The sequence below is a fragment of the Podarcis bocagei genome (assembly GCF_964188305.1).
Source record: "Podarcis bocagei genome assembly, chromosome: 2".
Classification (NCBI taxonomy): Eukaryota; Metazoa; Chordata; class Lepidosauria; order Squamata; family Lacertidae; genus Podarcis; species Podarcis bocagei.
This window is the reverse complement of record NC_138126.1, coordinates 95,328,662-95,349,984: the sequence shown is the minus strand read 5'-3', so window position 1 is coordinate 95,349,984 and position 21,323 is coordinate 95,328,662. Positions and strand designations below refer to the sequence as shown.

General features: G+C 45.7%; 1 protein-coding gene across 1 annotated transcript; it reads right to left on the bottom strand.

Moving 5' to 3' along the window:
* Positions 1 to 134: 134 nt before the first annotated feature.
* On the bottom strand, positions 135 to 19,598 carry LOC308582391 (butyrophilin-like protein 2). The gene is made up of 7 exons (XM_081185448.1): positions 19,413 to 19,598; positions 7,894 to 8,049; positions 5,498 to 5,821; positions 4,089 to 4,343; positions 2,078 to 2,224; positions 880 to 924; positions 135 to 682 (listed from the first exon to the last, which is right to left on the bottom strand). Exons 2-7 carry the CDS (start codon positions 7,952 to 7,954, stop codon positions 672 to 674), a joined length of 843 nt encoding a protein of 280 aa, XP_081041574.1. The 5' UTR covers positions 7,955 to 8,049; positions 19,413 to 19,598; the 3' UTR covers positions 135 to 671.
* Positions 19,599 to 21,323: the final 1,725 nt, after the last annotated feature.

Here is a 21,323-nt window from a genome sequence, read left to right as displayed (position 1 = left end):
TCTATCTATCTATCTATCTATCTATCTATCTATCTATCTGTCTGTCTGTCTGTCTGTCTATCTATCTATCTATCTATCTATCTATCTATCTATCTATCTATCTATCTATCCATCTATCATCTATCATCTGTCTATCTATCTATCTATCTATCTATCTATCATCTATCTATCTATCTATCTATCTATCTATCTATCTAATCTATCTGTCTGTTATTTGCACCTTTAGATCACAATTCTGACACATGATTTGTCCAAGGCTTTTCAGAAGGTATTTAACAAAGGTGAGATTTGAATGCAGATGACTATACTGTTGCTGCCACATTAATATACCTAGTCTGCTGCAACTATTACAGAGAGGACTATCTACAGATGCTATATAAAGGAGTGCTGCAGGAAAACAACCCTGTTCAAAACCTGGAGAAAGATGCATTTTATTATGCTGGAGAAAGAAGTGGAATCCAAACAGCAGACTGATTCTTTCACATGAAAGGCAAGTCTTTCTTGACTAATAAGACACTAAAATGGCTTAGAGATGTCGTAAGATGGGCTTGCAGAGCAGAAGTCCCTTGCCTTCGCAATCTGAATTGCAGAGTCCCACAGTGTTACAGTTTTCCATGTGTTTCTTGATCCAGTCACTGCATTTGCTTCAATTTGGTTTGTCACTGACATTCCTATATCATCTCTAGGAGAAAGAAAGAATAATGATGACAGCAAGAATGCCACTGATTGCAATGAACTAAGAAATCATTCGCCTATCAGCATAATATCTAAAATATTTTTCTATGACATGCCAATGTTGAAAAGGCCAGAGCAATGTATACACCTTTCTTCCTGTGTTATTAACTGCAGTACTAACTAGCAGACTTAATAGATATTTACCTTCAGATAGGAAAAGCCGCTGGAGATATTTATTCCTTATTGCACCTGAGGAATGACAAAACAAAGGGAAACCAGAAAAGGCAAATCAGATGGGAGGAGAGGAAGAATTATGTATTTTTCTGTCAACTTTTACCCCATCCATTCCACTCTTTAGAAAATAAGGCATCTATGTCCTGGTAGCCGCTGGTTATATACTTTGCTGAAACTTCATCTAAACTATTGTAAAAGCTGTTAAACATTTTCACTCAAAGTCAAGTTGTTGACTCTTCACAGAAATGTTGTGGTTTGTGTTGCCTTTTCGTTGCACATATGCATAATTCTTGGCTTGAACTCCATGATGGTGAAAACGCTTTATGTGGCTGTAACAAGTCACAATGCTCACAGTTTCTCTGGCATTTTATTAGTTTCACTTCAAATATAGAATTTTCGCAGGTGAATTTTTAAAAAATAGTTGAAGCCAAAAGAAAAACAAATGTTGTGGTCAGGGGGAAAGCAATGCACCCAAGCACTCTACTACCCACCCCATGGCTCCCCCAGCCAGAGTCTAGACACCCACGCCATAAGAGCAGTAAAACCGGGTGTTCTTGTTTATCTTTGAACTCTGGATATCACTGATTCAGGTGGACTGGTGTATTCAGGTGAAGTCGAACCCTTGGAGAGGGGGACCTTCTCTGTCCTCCCGCAAACTCCTGTGCATGAATCTACAAAACAGCAAGCACGTTTTGCCTTTGTAGTGATTTCATCATGGCAGCAAAAACTTCTCCAGCCTAAACTCTGCAGTAGGACAGCCACCCAGCTCAAGGCTCAACGAGGAATGCCTACCTTCGCATCACCCCAGCCCAGGCACACTTCACACTGGAAGAGTTTGATCTTGAGGCAGACTTGGGGTGCATGGCTGGACTGTGTGGTAGTTCCTCTGGATTCAAGCTGAAGAAATTTAAATGCTACAGCGAGCATCATCTGGTGCCTGGGTAGGCTTATTATAGGCAAAACTGAAGTGTTGAGTCCCAAAGATTGTGGGGGAACAATTATTCTAATAAGTAAATTATATGCTCCACACAGATCTTTCTTGTAATACACACACAAACACACACACATGTATATAAGCTCCCTGGAGAAGTTTCCTCCCCCATATGTTTCCAAATGATATCCTGGGAAGAAAAACACGAATCCCCAGCCAATTCTTATAAAAACTGACCTTTCTTCTTTCTGCAATGAAAAAACGTAACAGCACAAATGGCTGCCAGGATAACAACGATGAAAACTGGAATTAATATTTTCTTTTCTGCATCTTGTGATACTTTATTGGTAGTTGTTTCATTTCCAACACGAACAAGAGCAGAACCTGTACAGGAGGGGAAGAGAAAAAAAGCAACATCTGGAGTGAATTGTATCTTTGGACACAACTGACTATGACAATCTGCAAATACCCAAGTCTCAGGTACAATCAAGCCACCAGTAGCTCAAAAAAGTGAGGAAGCTACAAATAATCATAAAACCACTGCCAACATCCCTTTCCTCAGCTCCACTCCTCCATCATGAATCTGTCAGTGGAAGTCGCTCCTATAAAACCTCCATGTTCTGGGGCAGTACACCCCTGAATACCAGATGCAGGAGACAGATGAGAGGGAAAGGCCGTGGTCCTTGGATCCTGCTTGTAAGCTTCCTGGAGATGTGCAAATGGCAGACCCTCCAAGTGTCCCTATTTTCCAGGGATAGTCCTGGATTTATAGAAGTCATCCCAGTTTCTGATTTGATTTCAGAATGTCCCACTTTCCTTACAACGTCCCTATTTTCATTGGGGAAATGCTGGAGGGTATGGAGTTATCCAACCCCTGAGCCAAGGAGATAAGTAACTATACAACCTTTAGAAGACATCTCATTAAACAACAGGGAAGTTGTTCAATGTTTATATATGTTGGAATGCACCCTGTGTGGCTGGGGCAACCCAGTCAGAAGGGCGGGGTATAAATAATAAAATGATGATGATGGTGATGATGATGTTAGAATAGTACGTCCCTATTTTAATCTGAAAAATGTTGGAGGGTACGAAATGATTACTGCAAGGAGCAGTGTTGGATTAGCTCAAAATAAGTGACTAGCTAAGGCCACAAACTCAGGGCACTTGTAGACCATTGCTATTTTGGGTAGGATTCAATCACATACCAGGATGTCATGAACACATCTGCCCCAAGTAGAGAAATACAGCATGAGTTAGGAAGCAGTCAGACAGCTGGGAGCAGCCCCCCTCCCCTCCTCCTGACAAGGAATGGAATGTAGATAAGGTGTTAGCAGAGAGTGGAAGGGAGAGAAGTCAACTCGCTTAAGAAGCACAGGAAGGCTCAGAAAGCAGGAGGGGTAGCATTTCTTCACTGGAAGAGGAGGCAATTAATCCCCTGAGCCCAAAGAGTAGATGTATGGGAAAGGTATTAGACAGGAAACAAACCCAGAGACATAAGGGTCATAGGTTCAGGATATTCTGCAGAACCAGGAAGCACTCCTCAGAAGGGTCAACTGACTCGTAAGGCACAGATGCTTGGTTAGACGTCCGAGACTAATTGTTTGTATCGCAATAAATCTTCTAGCTAATTACGACTTACGTGCTGTGTTATCAAGATGGCAGCCTGGGCTCTTGACACAGGAAATTCAGGTTGCTCAGTTAAACTTAATCTGGAGCTCTTGCATAACAAACTCACCCACCCCACAATTCTGACTTAATCTGACAGGAAAACACACCAGAAAGTGTGGGGTAACGATTGCTTGATGAAACATCATTGATTGCTTAACATCCCCACACACAAAAAATCAGGATGAATGCTCAATAAACAGGTTCTCTAGAAGTGACCCCAGTACAGAGCAGAGACTGGGCTCTGGGCTCCAAACATTAAACCCACCAATCATTTCTTTCCAATTCACCCCTCCCCCCAAAACACATTCCCATCTAGATTATTATTATTTTATTATTCTTTATTTATTAAATTTGTATACCACCCTTCATCCATAGATCTCAGGGCAGTTCACAACATAATCAAAATCACAACCAGTTTCCTGTCAGTTAATTTGCTCTCAAAATACCCATTCCCCACCCAAAAATCTTCCACTACAGTACAAGTTAAAGTTGATTTTGAAATGGATCCAAGCCAGTGTCACTGCCATGGCTTTCTGGACAGTTTAGTCTGTAGGCAACAAGACATTTTTGTTGAACTCACCCTGGGGATTATCACAATTTGTGTTGTTGTTCAGGATGGAGCAGCATATCGTGCCACTGTCAAGAGACTGCCGCTGAAGAGTACTGATGAGAGAGAATGAACCATCTTCATTTTTCAAAGACACAAGTTTTGAATTGTGAGTCAGGTTGGTTCCATGGTCACCAAACCAATAGAGCTGCCTCTGTGGATGCCCTCCTGACGCTGTGCACACCACAGTGTCCTTCTGGATTTTGATTTGAGGTTCAGAATACGGTGCTGGAAAATATGTAGGTGGTAACTTATTTAATCAATTCAATTAAAATATTTCTAGCCCCACTTTGCATTATGAAAAAGAAGCTGAAAGTGGGTTACAATATCAGTAGTTAAAAGCATAAGATAGTCCTATTCAGAGCAGACACATTGAAATTAATGGACATTACAAACTTAAGTTCATTAATTCTGTTGAATTTACTTTGAGTAGGACTTAGTTGAAGACATCTCATGTACATAAACAAAACCACCAGCCAACCAAGATAAATTATGGCCTTTTAAACTAACTCTCTCTCTCTCTCTCTCTCTCTCTCTCTCTCTCTCTCTCTCTCTCTGTGTGTGTGTGTGTGTGTGTGTGTAGGGGTGGTATTGTTTTTGTTTGTTACTGTGATATGTATTTTTGTGTTTTTATATCATAAACTGCCCTGTGATCCTTGGGTGAAGGATGGTATAGAAATAAGTAAACAAACAAGCAAACAACTGACTGAAGAAATCTAAAATAACATAATAAGCTCAGCAGTCAACAATTCACCACAAAGCCTCAGGAAATAGTTCAGTTTGTTAGTGTGTGGTGTTGATAACACCAAAGTTGCAGCTTCAATTCCCGTATGGGACAGCTGCCCATTCCTGCATTGCAGGGGGGTGGACTAGATGATCCTAAGGGTCCCTTCCAACTCTATGATTCTGTGTAATAAATAGGCCTTTAACTGGCACTAGAATTTTATAAAGGTTGTCACCAGCTTTATCTGGGGGGGAACAAAATTTTGCAGCCAAGTACCTACGTATGTAAATAGAACAATAAAGAAATTGTTCCCAACTCTATGATTCTGTGTAATAAATAGGCCTTTAACTGGCACTAGAATTTTATAAAGGTTGTCACCAGCTTTATCTGGGGTGGAACAAAATTTTGCAGCCAAGTACCTACGTATGTAAATAGAACAATAAAGAAATTGTTCCCAGACTATTATGGACCACATTCAACTAAAGGTCATTATTTTTTCAGAAACAGAACTGGGTTTGCTATATGTTTAGCATGCCCACACTTCCTCCAATATGCATTTTCATTACTTTAATATCACCTTGCTTTTGACACCAGCCCCAACCCATGCTCCATCAAACCCAGAGTTCTTGATGTCCGTTGTTCATTGGCTTAAACTTACCAACAACCTTTAGATATATAATTTTGTTGTGATCATCTCCATTAACAGCTTCCAAAAAAAACTTATAATGTCTTTGGTCAGATATTTTTACTTTGTGGACACAGAGGATAACCGATTGATTTATCACCATCAATGAAATTCTTCCATTGTCAGTAATATATTTATTTCTTATTGAGTTGAGGTCACTTTCCTGTGGACAACTTGTCTCATTATGACAGAACTTCACTGTTGCATTTAGCATTGCTTTGTTGTTCTCACATGTAAGGTTAACGGTTTTCCCAAGCGCTGCAATAACATCTTCGACACATGTGAAATTTGGGAATTCTGAGAGAAAATGGGGTGGGGAGACATAGCAAATGCATCAGTTGATTCAAGCACTGAAACAGGCAATTAAAAGGCACTATTATGTCAGTCAGGGATGGCTGTAGCTCAGTGTCAGAAGCAAACCAGCAGTAAATCACAACGTGAAAGTTGGAATTAACTCTTTATTACCAAAAGTATAATCTGCACAGGAGTGTCAGGCCTAATAAGCACAGCGACTCATCTCCAGTAGGTCTTACTCCTGTGAAGCAGTTGTTGAGACTGAAGACCCCCACCTCCCCACAGCTGCCAAAGTCCCCTCATCTCCGGGATTCCCCCCCCCCCACAAGCAATCAGAGACTGCACCTGTGCACCTGTCTTTGCTCCTTCCCTTTCATACCACTCCTGGTTCTGGGAGATGGGTGGGGGGTGGGAATTTGCCAGAGCAGGAGGGAAAGACACCTACAGTATGACTCTTCACCAGCCTGACTCATCTCCACCTCTTGGCCTCTCTGATGGAAGCTGTAGTCCACAACATTTGGAGGGAAGTTTAGTAAAGGCTGTTTTAGCCCTTGAGATAAGGATTGTACCCTAAGGCTAGCAAAAGGTACAATCCTAAGGCATCAGAAAGCTGCCACCAGTTAGCGTAAACAAGCCTTTCTCCACCTGGAACTCCCATCCTTTTTAAGAGATGCTGGACAGAAAGATGAGACTAATGCTGACCTCCAGAAGTTAGACTACAGCTCCCATAATCCCTCACTGTTGGCCATGCAGGCTGGTACTGATGGGAGCCGTAGTCCAGAACAGCTGGAAGGCATTAATTTGGGGAAGAAGGAGTCTCATTGGTGCTTACTTCTGAGTAGACATGTATAGGCTTGTACCATAAAATGCTGAGTGGGTTTGGGCTGAACATCTTACTCCTGTACAAATGCATGTCGGAGTATAAAGCTGTGGGAAAAATAGTAAAAGGAGACAAGCTAGAAGGGAGTGGTGTGTGTGGTACGGATGCTGTACTACCCAGGACAGGTTGGGGTTGTGCAGAGTTGTTAAGGCAGCAGAGAGCATTGTTGGCTGCCCACTCTCCACCTTAGAGCAGATTTATGCCACAAGGTGCCATAGGAAGGCACTGGACATAGTAAAAGATCCATCGCATCCTGGTCACTGTCTCTTCGAGCTCCTGCCGTCGGGACGGAGATACAGGACGATGAAGACAAGAACGAGCCGTCTTAAGAACAGCTTCTTCTCCAGAGCGATCTTGGCCCTGAATGGGAAGCCTGGACTTTGAAAGTCATCTAATCTTCCTTGCTGTATTATACTGTATTGTTTTAATTAGTGTTTTTATAGTTGTTTTGATTTTGTGTGGAGTGCCCTACCTGGGTGGATGGAGCAGCCAAGTAATTTCGTTGTCCCCGAGAGGGGGCAATGACAATAAAGATGATATTATTATTATTATTATTATTATTATTATTATTATTATTATTATTATTATTATTATTATTATTATTATTATTATTTTATAATACTCAATCATTTAAATCTGGTTAGGAGCACTGGCCAGGAAAGTATATAATCCATCACCAACAGCAATAGGTAGGGAGCATAAATTAGCACATAAGGACCACTTTGTATACAATCTGCAAAGCACAACCCATGTTAGCCATTGCTGACAGCAGAGCCTGTGTTCCTCAATATATTGTGGGACTCCACTTCCATCATTCCTAGCCAGCATGGCCAATGGTGAGGGATTATGGGACCTGTAGTCCAACTTCTGAAGGTCAACACCAGACTCATCTTTCTGCCTAGCATCCCTTAGAAAGGTATGCATGGCAAGAGAATTTGCACAGCTGTACTTAATCAGGATTTATGCACCATGGCTGTAGTTGTACCAAGATTTATGTAATATTACTGAAATACAGCTCTCATTGTTCAGAAATGTGCTTAATAGCTCAGAATACCTGAACACAGAGCAGCTGGTACATATTTTTAGTATTGAAAGCTGGGGCTATCGCCTATCCCTGTGCAATGAAAGGCAAAAGTAAGAGAAAAAGATAATTCCAAAGCACCCCACAGTCACCAATGGAAATAGGAATGCTTACCATTAGATCCCTGAGTGGTTACTAATAGGAAGCACAGAGGTAAGAGCTGGAGGGATGCCATCGGGACGATGTTGAAATAGTGCTACAGGCCAGCCCCACTGCTGGAAGAGGTTTCTGACACCATGTTGCACACCTGAAAAAGACCTCGTTGTTCACCTGTTGAGAAAAGAGGATTTGTGAGAGTCCTTCTCCATTTTCATGCAGTTGAAACGGATTTGAAAGAAGACCACTTCCAACAAAGTCCTTCACATTCTACCTCTGAAGTTGATTCATCCTTTAAAAAAAAAAACAACAAAAAACAACACCAAAAATATTGCAGAACAAAGAAGATGTTGGAGAAGTGTGAAATCACTTTGTAACAGTAGTGAATGGTATGGAGGTGCTTACCTGACCTCCCAGCAGGTTAGTCACTGCCATCACAATGCAAATGCACCAGCAAAGCCAGTCTGGTGCTCTTGCAGGTATGTCTGCATTGTGCTGCTCTCTCCTTCCCAGTAAGCGGCACTGAATCGCCTTTTGGGAAGTCAGGTAAATGTCATCACCGCATTGTCTGCTACTGCTTCATAATATGAAGGGACTGGCGATCAATCAGCAAGCATGAATGTGACTGGGTGTCAGTCACAGAAGGGAGTCTTCCCTACTTCTTGCGGAAGGGAAGAAATTCCTGGAAGGAGGCATAAAAAGCAACTGCTCATATATTTGAAAGGTACCCATTGGGGATGGAGGCCTTCAAAATCCAGTGGGGCACAGATATTTTGGCCACGTCATCCTCTTGCATTGATTTACAGTGATTTCTGTTCCTATCTACAAACACATGATATCATCTTTCTTCAAGAAACTTGGGCAAAAGAGGGCGCTATGGTTGAATTACAGGGTTTTACAAGTTACACTCAACCAGCTCTTAAAACTGCAAAGTATGGAAGGCCCAGCGGAGGGCTGGCGGTGCTGGTGTCAACCTCTCTTAAAGTATCAATTCAACAGTGTCCCTCGTTGACCACCCCTAATTTTTTAGTGTTGTCCCTTTCTGATAGTCTCCTGAGAAATACTTATTGTATCTGCGTGTACATACATCCAGTAAAGTCTTGTGAGGAACTGAGATCATATGGGATATTTTGGCCACGTCATCCTTTTTCATTAAAGCACTGTTAAACCCAGTGGTTTTTTTCTGGGGGGACGCATACCCCTAAACATTTTGTGAATTTACGTTTGGCCTCATTGAGGGGCAGTATTTCAATATGAGTAGGAAAATGAGACTACCCCTAAACATTTTTTTTAGGAAAAAAGCACTGGTTATGAAGGAAGGTGAGGACAGGTGACTTCACCTAGGCCCGAAGTCACACCCCCCCCCCAAGCAGGCTCAAAGCTTTTCAAAATCATTTTCTCAGCAGCTAAGCATCAGAAACATTCCACTTGCTGTAACTAAAAAGATTGCAACAAGGTAGAGAACAGAGCCCATTGTCTTCTCAGGCATTTCTCAGAACCACATTGCAACTTGCTTTCTCTCCGGGAACCATGCCAAAGCACAAGAATGAAACTACGGGAACACTCTGAAAACCCCCTCACCCCCTTTCCTGCCAAGAGTCCACAATAGTTCCAAGACAGCTTTCTGTACATGCTCAGGAACCTCAACATGGGGCAGGACTCCTGAGGGAGGAGAAAGGAGGAGGGAACTGGAAAGGGGTATATATGCTTGTGCACATGATTGTAAACTCATGCATGCTTTTTGTGACTTATCACACTTGCTCCTTCTACCAGTTCATGGATGGTAGAAATAAAAGCCTTTTCTCCGAAACTATTCCTTGAGTGTCTGTTGACTCCCACTTCCCTTTCCCAGGCGCAATATTTTTCCCACCCAAGGGCAAAGCCTCATAAGGCTACAGTTATACCCTTTTAAACAGTCACAGCTCCCCCGAAGAATCCTTGGGAGCATAGTTTGTTACAGGTGCTGAGAGTTCTTAAGAGAACTCTACAATCATATCTTGGTTCTCAAACAGAATGCATTCCAGGACTCCGTTCAACTCCCGAAACCATTTGAAAACCAAGGCACAGCTTCCGATTGGCTGCAGGAGCATCCTGCAGCCAATTGGAAGCCACACTGGACGTTCGGCTTCCAAAAATTGTTCGAAAACCAGAACACTCACACCTGGGTTTTGATCGTTCGAGAGCCAAGGCGTTTGAAATCTAAAATACAACTGTATTCCCTTCACAGAACTACAATTCCCAGGGTTTCCTGGCAAGAGGGATTAATTGTTAACCCCCCCGTGAAAGAAACAGGGGAACAAGCTACAGTTCCCAAAATTCTTTGGGGAGAACCATGACTGGTACAACAGTGCTCTGTGGCCGCTGTCTACCAACCTCAGTGCGGAACCAACATTCATATAAAGGCTGCTCATATCCAGCACGTAGAAACCTTGCCAAGCACAGGCCTCCTCTATGCAAATGAGGTGGCAGCGACCTAAGATGGCAGAAGATGGCTGTATGGCCTCAGACTACTACAGGTAGGGACCCATTTTTAAATTCCCTCTACATTATTTGCTTGCATTCCCTGCTGAACATGAGGTTCTTTATTTGCTCCAGTGGGCAAGAGGATGGTGACCCAACGAGACCCAAGAGGCTGCAGTCCAACTCCCTACAATTTAGACTTTAGGTTATCATGCTATAAACATGAATAACAACAATTCCTAAGGTTTGAATCCCAGAACACTAGCTCTGAAGCAACTTCCTTGCCAGAAAAAATAGCATAGGTCCATTTTGCTATTGAATAAGGATCTACCATGTCATTATCTTTTCAACCAACAGAGGGAGTGCTGCTCATATCTTACAGACAAGACAAGAGTATCCTGTTCACAGTTCCTTATCACCAGTTACCAACTTTGCAACAGGAATAAACAAGAAAAAATAAGACCATATCTGCATTGGATGCAGATTTCCGGTATATTGCTGCATGCCACCCCAATCTCCAAGCGGTATGAGATCCCAGGAGTTCAAGGATGGAGGGGCTCACAGCATTAACACCCCAAGAGGGTCTTGTTTCTCCCATAGCGGCAGCCTCAAGATTCAAGCAGAAATCAAATATTGTGCTCTACTTCTCTGGCTCTCCAGCCTGCAGCTTTATCTCTAGGTCACATCACAGCAAACTCTGCTCTCAAACTATCTAAGAACTGAAAGGGAGATTCCACCCAGTAATACAAATACAAACGATAAGATGCATGAAAACACAAAAGCAGGAAATTCCCATGCTAGAACTGAGGTCCTCAAAGAGGTGAAGGAACCTTGGCAGAGGTCCAGAGGTAGAGCCCAGCTCCGAAAGTGCACAGCATTTTTTTTTTAAGACAGATTGTGCAGGAAATCCTGGCCTTTGTCCTTGACCTTTTTGGGCAAATGTCCAAAAATCAAAAGAGAAACAAAAACAGGCGAGCTTTGGGTTTTTATGCCCGCTTGACCTCTGTGACCGAACCTGGTTAGGAATATACAGTGGTACCTCGGGTTACAGATGCTTCAGGTTACAGACGCTTCAGGTTACAGACTCCGCTAACCCAGAAATAGTACCTCGGGTTAAGAACTTTGCTTCAGGATGAGAACAGAAACAGAGTGGTGGTGGCATGGTGGCAGTGGGAGGCCCCATTAGCTAAAGTGGTACCTCAGGTTAAGAACAGTTTCAGGTTAAGAACAGACTTCCAGAATGAAGTTTTTAACCCGAGGTACCACTGTACATTATCCTGATTGTGAGGTTTGTCACTCAGTTCGGTCTTGTGTAGCTGGATCAAATTGTGCACTTCCTCTGATAAGAGGAAAATGCCAGCGCAGTAGTAGTCAAATTCTGATTTGGGACTGTATTCAGGGCAAAAAAAACCCACAACCCAGTTAAAGGCTTCCCATGCCACAAACCTAATCTGGCTCCTCCCCAGCCCAGCTATTGCTTAAAACCCTGCTGAGAGCCCTAGAGTCCTGCTCCTGCCTCTATCCACCTGGCCCAGGGTGGGTCCTGACAGGTGCTGCTGCCGCTGCTCAGCAGAGAGGGCTTCTTCTTTTAAATTGCTTTTAAATTGTTTTTTATATCCTTTAAAGGTTTTTTTTTTAAGTGTTTTAACTGTTTTTAACTGAGTTGTAAGGGCATTTTGTGGGATGTGCCTGGGAGGAGAGGAGCAGGGGAGAGCGGGCGGCGGGGGGGGGGGTTGCGGATAGAGGCACTGGCGGAGGAACAGGAGTGCAGAGGAAACGGACCGCCCCCAGCACCACTATTCTGGTAGGTTGCTATCATGGCAGCCCCCCTGGACATGTGCTGCACACTGCCCCCACGTACCACGCCCTTGGGAGGCATGCCACGCCCCTGGGGGCACCAGCCACGCCCCTGCCTGCTCTCCGCCCCCAGTAGTGGAGCACGCAGCTTCGCCACTGGGTAGAGGGAGGTATGGCGTGGGAGGAGGGGCAGGCCAGGTAAGGGGCATACGGCACAGGCAGTTAGTGACCATGCCGTGTGCCAACCCCCCCCCCTTCAACCTAGGGAATTGTTGTTGTCATATCAGCCAGCCCTTGGGTCTGCAACTGCTGCTGTTGAGTGCCAGGTCTGCCCAGAATAAAATCTCCCTCATCCATGATCTGATTATGGATGAGGAGGCTGATCTGGCATGTATCACTAAAACCTGGGTGGGTGAACACGGTGGACCCAACTAAAGAATCATGGCAAGAAAAATTGATGGACTATGCAGAACTGGCAAAATTGACCTATAAGCTATGGGACAAGGATAACTGTGACTTTAAGGATGAATGGAGAATCCAAAGACTGGAACTGAGGGAAGTCGGGGGGTGGGGTGGGGTGGGGTGGGGTGGGGTGGGGTGGGGTTCTGTGGGGGGTGGGAGGAAAAATGGGGGGAATAAGGATATGTTTTTGGATAATATGTCTTGTTATAACTTTGAATAATTTTTTTTTTAAAGGTACAGTACAATACAAAGCAAAACAAAAAAACAGGGTGGAGTGGGTCTCACCCAGCTGTGCCCACTTGGGTACTCAGTACAGCATCAGGCCAGACTCAAGGGTCGAGGAGGGGGAGCTGCTGTGGTCTATAGAGTCTCTCCATCTCCAGACTCTCTGTCCAGTCGGGTGTGTGGGTGTTCCTGGTGTTGGGCAATCGGGACAGATAAGGGATTCTGCTGGTTTACCGCCTGCCTTGCTGCCCAGCAGTCTCCCTGTCTGAACTGACTGGGCTGGTCTCAGAGGTGGTGTTGAGGACTCCCAGACTGCTGGTACTGGGAGACTTCAACTTCCGTGCCCAGGCAGCTGGTCTGGGGCAGCTCAGGACCTCATGGCCCCCATGACAACCATGGGGCTCTCCCAACATGTCACTGGCCCAATGCACATGGCAGGCCAGGCTCTGGGCCTTGTTTTCTCGACTGGGCAGGAAGACAGTGATTTGAAGGGGTGGGACATAGACATCAGTCATGGTCAGATCACTTTCTGTTGAGATTTATCGTATTTTTCGCTCTATAGGACGCACCGGACCATAGGAGGGGGAGAACAGGGGAAAAAATTCTCCCCCTCTCTGCTCAGCGCCGCTTCAGCGAAGCGGCATGAGAAACGGACCCCCTTCCATTTCTCCTCCCGCTTCGCTGAAGGGGTGCTGCGCAGAGAGGGAGAACTGTGCAGCGCCTCTCCAGCAAAGCGAAGCCTGGAGAGCAAAAGAGATTGCTGTGCACCAACCCCTCTCACTCTCCAGACTTCAGGAGGCTATCTGCAAGCCCCCAGAGTGCAGCGGGAACTCCTGCTGCACTCCAAAGGCTTGCGGATAGCTGCCTGAAGCCCCCAGAGCGCAGCAGCAGTTGCACAGCCATCCCCAAGCTGCGCAGCGCTCTGTATCGCTATTCTGGCTTTGGGGACAGCCTCTGAAGCCTCCGCTGCCCTGTGGAGGCTTTGCGCAGCTAACCCCAAGCTTTCGGCTTAGCCGCGCAGCCTGCATTCACTCTATAGGACGCACACACATTTCCCCTTAGTTTTTGGAGGGGAAAAAGTGCGTCCTATAGAGCGAAAAATACGGTAGGTTGTCAGCACCTTCTCCCCTCCACAGAGGCAGGGGATCTATTAGCCCTCGGAGGCTGATGGGTCAAGTGGGATTCAAAATGGCTCTGAGGGGTTTTCTGGCTGATATGACTAGCACCCCTGTTGAAGCCCTGACTGACCTCTGGAACACCAGGCATTTGACTGATTTAATTGACATCTGATGCCCTTTTAAAATGTTTTTTTTGGGGGGTACAGTTATTGGGCTGTTGTTTTTATTTTTATTTTATATTTTGTGGTTTTATATTTTGATTTTGTTCTGTGAAATGCCCTGAGATCTCTGGGATATGGTGGTATATAAATTAAATAAATAATAAACAAACAACCACCACCATAGGAAACATAAGGAGCTGCCTCATACTGAATAAAACAATTATTCCATCTAACTCAGTGTTGTTTGCACTGACTGGCAGTGGCTTTCCATGGGTTCAGGTCAGGCACATTCCCTACCTGGAGATGTCAGGGATTGAACCAGGGACCTTCTGCCTGCACAGCAGATGATCTACAATTGACCTATGGCCCTTCCTTTCAGGTCTGGTCCTTAGCCAAGCCTTAGGGGATGAAGAAAATGAAACCGAATCAAAACAGAAATTAATTTTGGCAGGAATGGACACGAAGGATTAACACTGTTCTGTTAACCACAAGTCAAACCTCAGGAGAGAGGCATGTTACTTGTTAAGGAAGGAAGTTAAGAAACAAAGCCACTTGAAAAATTGAAGCTGCTTAAAAAAGATAATGCTGTTTCTGGGAACATAAAACTGAAAGACAAATTCCACAAAGTGCATGAATTATAGTGAAAACTGATGCTGGCCCCAAATTCCACCCTCTAGGTTTGCAGCCCCATTCACAAGCTTCGAAAAAGTCCAGGTGCATTCACAGCCCATGGTAGTAACGAGGATGCACCCCGAAACTCTGCATGAGGTATGGGGGTGTCCCATGGCGCCTCTGCAGGAGGTGAACTCTTTTGTCTCCATGGTTTTGGGGGATTCCATCTGTATCTGTACCCCCTATGCCAGTGTTTCCCAACCGGTGTTCCGCGGCACACTAGTGTGCCGCCGGACGTTGCCTGGTGTGTCGTGGGAGGGAGGCGGGCGAGTCGGGCTAATCCTCCGACGAGCTCCACCTCCAGACCCATTGCTCAAATCCTTTAACCCAGGAAGGCAGGAGGGCGGGGGGGGGGGGAGAAAGAGAAAAAAGAAAGGGTGGAAAAAAAGAAGGGGAAGAGAAAATATTTTTTTAAAAAAAGGAAAGAGAGGGAAAAAAGCGAGGGATGGAGGAAGGGGAAGGGGGAAGAAGATGGGGGGTCTTTGTGTATAAACAGAAGGGGAGGACAATGAAGAGGGGCGGGGCTTGGCAGGCAGCAGATAACTGGGGAGGGGGGCGCGGCTGGCGGCGGCTCAAGGCAGGAAGGGAGGAGCTGCCTCGCGGAGAGTCTTGGGCTGCAGAGATTTCCCGTTCAGGAGCGCGGGAGGCCACGCCGTGGATGGGAATCTCCTCCTCCTCTTCCTCCTCCTCCTCCAGGAGAGAGGGTGGTCCGCCCCACCGAGTCGGGCCTGCTCAAGCGTGGGAGCCTATAGTTAGAGCTCAGCTCCTTTTCTTGCCTTCCCCGCCCCCCCCACGGAGCACATTTTCCTCGCCCCCCCAACCCCCGCATGTAGAATAGAAGCCCTCCAGCCTCCACGGTGCACAAACTCTCCCCTCTGCAACGAAGCGCTTTGTTGCATATCTTTGGTGAGGTTTTTAGGCAGTCTTGGTGCACCTTAAATCAGCGCTAATTGCGCCTGGACGCAGTATTTACTTCCGAGTAGGCCCCCTTCTCTCCCCCCCCCCGTAGCACCTGACGTTGCTATTCGTTTGTTTGTTGATAATTTAATTGTTTTAAAAGCATCATGCTAAAGAGCTCTCTCCCACCCCCAGACCCTTGGGCAAAACAGAAACACACACATACACAAACACAGAGATTGAGCCCTGCAGGTTTTATGAAATGAATGGATTCTGAATGCCTGTTTCAGTGGCTTGTCCGCCTTAGGCTGCTGGGCCAGACACCTGTTACACGGTGCAGTCCGTAAGCTGTGAGCGCTGCTACCTGCCGCCGAGACCACGTAACGACAGTCTTGAAAGACCTACATTGGCTCCCAGTACCTTTCCGAGCACAATTCAAAGTGTTGGTCTGACCTTTAAAGCCCTAAGCGGTTTCGGTCCAGTATACCTGAAGTAGCGTCTCCGCCACCATCGTTCAGCCCAGACACTGAGATCCAGTGCCAAGGGCCTTCTGGCAATTCCCTCACTGTGAAAAGTGAGGTTACAGGGAACCAGGCAGAGGGCCTTCTCGGTAGTGGCGCCCGTCCTGTGGAATGCCCTCCCATCAGACATCAAAGAAATAAACCAGTGTTTCCCAACCGGTGTTCCGCGGCACACTAGTGTGCCGCGAGACGTTGCCTGGTGTGCCGTGGGAGGGAGGCGGGCGAGTCGGGCGGCGAGAGGCGGGGCGGCGGCGAGGAGAGGCCGCCCAGCGCGGGGCTCTCGCCGTCTGCCTGCCTGGCTGCCTGCGTGGCGCTGACGTCACGGGGCTGTAACGTGCCCCACATAGGCACACGCGGGGCGGCGAGCGAGCTCCCTCCCACATCCCATCGCCGCTCGCTTCGGCCGGCCTACTGGGCTGTCGCAGGCGGAAGGCCTGTGCATGCGCGAGGTTTTTGCGCCTTCGGGATTCCCTTCACGCCTTCCTCCTCCCGGGTCCTTGAGAGCACGGGAAGCGGCAGCGCGAGACCGGCGTTGAGCCTGGTAGGTATTGCGCTTGCCAAGGCAGTCATTTGGGAAATGAAAACTTGCAAAGCAAGCAACCAGTTCAATCTGAAGTACGTGTATGCTTAATATCCTGTATCTGAAACCTGTTCTGCCCCCTCCCCCACACTTGGTGCCATTTTCATCTACACATGCAGCAGAGTAAGTTGACCCAGAATAGTACCAATTCAGATGGCAGATGGGAGAATGACAGTGCTGAATGCTTTCCCATGTAGAACAGTCCCTGCAAATAAAAACCTAGCATATTTGGAAGAGGGATGCTAGCCTAACCATTACCTTCTATGCTGTTACTATTTTTTTTTATTTGTTTTTTACATAAGTAAAAAGTGACCTTTCCCCATCTGGCATGGTGGTGTGCCTCGAGATTTTTTCCATGAAACAAGTGTGCCTTTGCCCAAAAAAGGTTGGGAAACACTGCCCTATGCAGTGTAATGGAGTGAGGGAACTCTGTTAGATTGCATGGGAATATTGAGAGAGGCAGAAGCCTTATTTTTTATGGTAGAACATTAGAGGGAAGTTGTCTTACTCCTCCTCTCCGTTATTTTTTAAAAGCTGAGCAACTTGAGCTGATTAATTTTTTTAAAAGGAAACGGGGATATGTACAAGGAAAATGCAGAGCTGTAATCTGGGGGAATTAATTTAAATGTTAATCAGTTAAAGCAAACATTTGCTAACTACATGTAACAAGTCCATCCTCCCTCCATTACAGTCCCTCAATTTTAGCTCTTCTGGACAGTGCCGCCTTGTCTGCAAGATCAGCATATGGATCTGTTGGCCATCCAAGGCCAATCAGATTTTTACCCTGATGAAGAGAGAGAGACCTTCAGTTGAGTGCTCAACAGCAATAAGCACACAAACAACCAGACTCTCCCAACCCAACAACAACACTTAGATAAAGAAAAGGGCTCTTGAGATGACAGTGCTGTACGATCTGCACCATCTTCATCTAAACTCAGGTGTAGAGGTAAAGGGACCCCTGACTATGAAGTCCAGTCGCGGATGACTCTGGGGTTGCGGCGCTCATCTCGCTTTATTGGCCGAGAGAGCCAGCATACAGCTTCCGGGTCATATGGCCAGTATGACTAAGCCGCTTCTGGTGAACCAGAGCAGCGCACGGAAACGCCGTTTACCTTTCTGCCAGGGAGGTACCTATTTATCTACTTGCACTCTGACGTGCTTTCAAACTGCTAGGTTGGCAGGAGCAGGAACTGAGCAACAGGAGATCACCCTGTCGCAGGGATTCAAACCGCCAACCTTCTGATCGCTAAGCCCTAGGCTCTGTGGTTTAGACCACAGTGCCACCCGCGTCCCTAAAAACTCAGGTGTAAAAATGTGCAATTAAGCCATATTTCTTAAAGACACTGCAGCCTCCACTGCATTTTGTTTTCAGCGGAAACACGACCCTGGATGAGCACCTGGAACTACATGGGATCTTGGGCAGAGATGGCTCACAACCTTTGTATCATTATGAAGTCCAGTTTGATCCAGGTACAAAGTTAGATAAGCCATTCCCATGTAAACAAAACTCAGTGGTCTCCTCATGCAATGCAGAGTATGCTCTTTAGCAGCCGCCTTATAATAACTGGCTAGCCTTTGCCCTACAGGGCAAATAAAAGGCTTCAGGAAAAGAAACCCTTTCATTTAGGAGATGAGCATTAATTCAAAGGATGTTGTCTTCAAACTCAGTTTTCCTCAAGGCACAGCTATTAACATTAATGAGCATAATTAAGTCAGGCCCATTCATTTCAATGGGTCAACTCTAAGTCAAACTGATGTGAATACCAACCACTCCATGTGCAGTATTTGCACCCTAAGGGGCAAAACTGTCACGTTGCAAAAACAAAACAACAAGAAGTATCCCTTCCGGATAATCTGTTTTGCATTACTTTGGGAACGGGGGTGGGGGGGAGAGTTGTTAAGGCGTCCAATCACTTTCTTCCTGAATCCCGCCCCCCTTCCCTGCCAACTATGGTTCTCTGGAAGAAACTCAATCAATAGCTAAGCTGTGCATTAGTTCTTGGGAAAGGGGAACTCCGTTGTGTACAGCAGAGCCGAACGGATTTGCCACAAGATGCGACTGAGCCAGCATGAGTTTGACCAAACTGCGGGAGGCAGTGGAAGACAGGAGTGCCTGGCGTGCTCTGGTCCATGGGGTCACGAAAAGTCGGACACGACTAAATGACTAAGCAACAACAGCAACTGAGCCGAAATCAGTGCTGGCATCCAGCGAGTACACTCCAGGCATTCTTAAACTGCACCTGGAGGCGATTTTGAGTAGGGAAATGGCTGGCAAACGAAAGGGACTCTGCTGTCCCCCGCAGCTCCCCGGCTCCCAATCCAGAATCTGTTTTGGATTTAAAGGAAAGCGGACAGCGTTCATCCCGAAGTAAACCCTCTAGTAGGCACCCTCAGCATAGCTGTCAACTTTTCCCTTTTCTTGCGAGGAATCCTATTCGGAATAAGGGAATTTCCCTTAAAAAAAGGGAAACGTTGACAGCTATGAATCTTGACGCCGTGCAGCCTGGATCGGATTCTCCCACTCCGGATTCTAAGCGCTGTCGTTGTAAGAGGAACTCGATTTCGCTCCAGCCTCGCAAGACCTTTGCAGCTTTCTCAAACGGGCGACCGAAGCCAAAAAAAACACCACTGGGAAAAGCCTTACCTGAGAAGTAGAAAGCGCGAGCATCAAGAAGCATGCAATCCCCGCTTGTGAGCCAGCAGCAAGAAGCAACCGGGCGCGCGCAAAACGAAAGTAAAGGAAAACACGGAAAAGTGCTTTCACTTCTCGTATGAGGGATTAAGTTCAATGAGTCCACCCTCCCGGAAATAAGGGAATTGAGCATTTAGGCTACCCACTTTCACCCCACCCCACTTGTTTCACATCTCGACGACGTGTTCTGGGCTGGATCTAGACACATCAAAGAAGCGTTTTGGTTAAACCCGTCGTTAACGTTGAATGAGAAATCCGGTTGGCAAAAACAGAACTCCACAGCGCCATCTGGTGTCACAAGTGTTAGAATGCGTCTTCAATGCATATAAAGCGCTTTTTCTTTGCCAAGCGTAGCTGAGTCGCTTTCGTTAGGTTTGAGTTGGTCCTAGTCCAGGTGTGACCTGACTGCTTATCTTAGACGTTTCAGGTTCTTTCATACATTGCAAACTCCTGCTGCAAAAGGCTCCCTTTAACAGTGACATTTCCCTCTGACAGCAGCATGTTAGGAAGACAGATAATGCTTCCCTTTCAGAGAAGCAGACATTTCCCCCCCCCACCAAAATTTGCAGCCAACAAATTACCTTGATTGTCTTTCTATCCCGCTTTTCGTTCAAATGAATTCCAAAGCAGATTACAAACAATAAACAACAAGAACATAGCAGAACATCATATAAAATAATTAACAAGTCATCAATAAAACAATTGTGGTCTATAAAACACTGTCAACAAAGCAGCAGCTTAAAAAAATAAGATAAACCACAATGAGAGCAAAAGTCATATTGTATGAGCGAGAAATCAATATGACATTTGTAATCGATAAAACAGTATTAACAACATTAAGAGGACAGCAACTAAAAAAATAAACTAAGCACTGCTAAATTCATACTCTCTTGCCCCCCACCCAAAAAAAACCTTTTAAACAGCTGCATGTACATTTCCAAAATATAAGATAAAAAACAAATAAAATAAAACCTACATACAGCAGCAGTGTTTTGTGTTGTGTAGGCTCCTATGATGTAAGTAATGAGCCCCGCCTGCTAACCTGCTCCCTAAAATATCACTGGTTTGCTCATTTCTATATATAGGGTGCCTACATTCTGCATGGACTGCTTGCATGGATAGGTCCATAAATTACCATATAACATATATTCAACACACACAAAAACAGAGAGAATTTGTTGATGACAAAGGACAGCTAGACATATAAAGGGCCCCATTACCTTCAGTAGCTTAAGGTTTCATCAAACCTACATCTGGCCCTGGCCACTCATAATCTTTCACTCTATTCTGGTCATTAAAATACACTGGTACCTCGGGTTACACACACTTCAGGTTACAGATGCTTCAGGCTACAGACTCCGCTAACCCAGAAATAGTACCTTGGGTTAAGAACTTTCCTTCAGGATGAGAACAGAAATTGTGCTCCGGTGGCACAGCGGCAGCAGGAGGCCTCATTAGCTAAAGTGGTACCTCAGGTTAAGAACAGTTTCAGGTTAAGAACACACCTCCAGAATGAATTTAGTTCTTAACCCGAGGTACCACTGTACACATAAAATACACATAATGTCTGTTGTTAATGCAGCTCAGTGAGATGCTGCCCTGGCTGGTGGAGATAGTGAAGTTCTTGGGACTACCACCAGTGATATGGTGGATGCTGACACCTGTAGCCTGCCCAGGTGCCATTGCCCATATTGCTCTCAATAATCAGGAGGTCCATTCCCATTCAATGAAGTCTGAGACCAGCCTGTCCCTCCTGGAGCAGCGAGTCATGGCTGCACTCGGTGTAGGAGAGGCTGCCAGCAACATAATGGGAGAAGCTGTTCTTCCCAGATTTCTCCTTTCATCAGCATTAAAAGGCTGGGC

Coding starts and splice junctions, on each gene's coding strand:
- LOC308582391 (XM_081185448.1), bottom strand. CDS start 7,954: ATGGCATCCCTCCAGCTCTTACCTCTGTGCTTCCTATTAGTAACCACT. Junction 4,344..5,497: donor TATATATCTAAAGGTTGTTG/GTAAGTTTAAGC, acceptor CATATTTTCCAG/CACCGTATTCTGAACCTCAA. Junction 2,225..4,088: donor AAATTGTGATAATCCCCAGG/GTGAGTTCAACA, acceptor CCTCCTGTACAG/GTTCTGCTCTTGTTCGTGTT.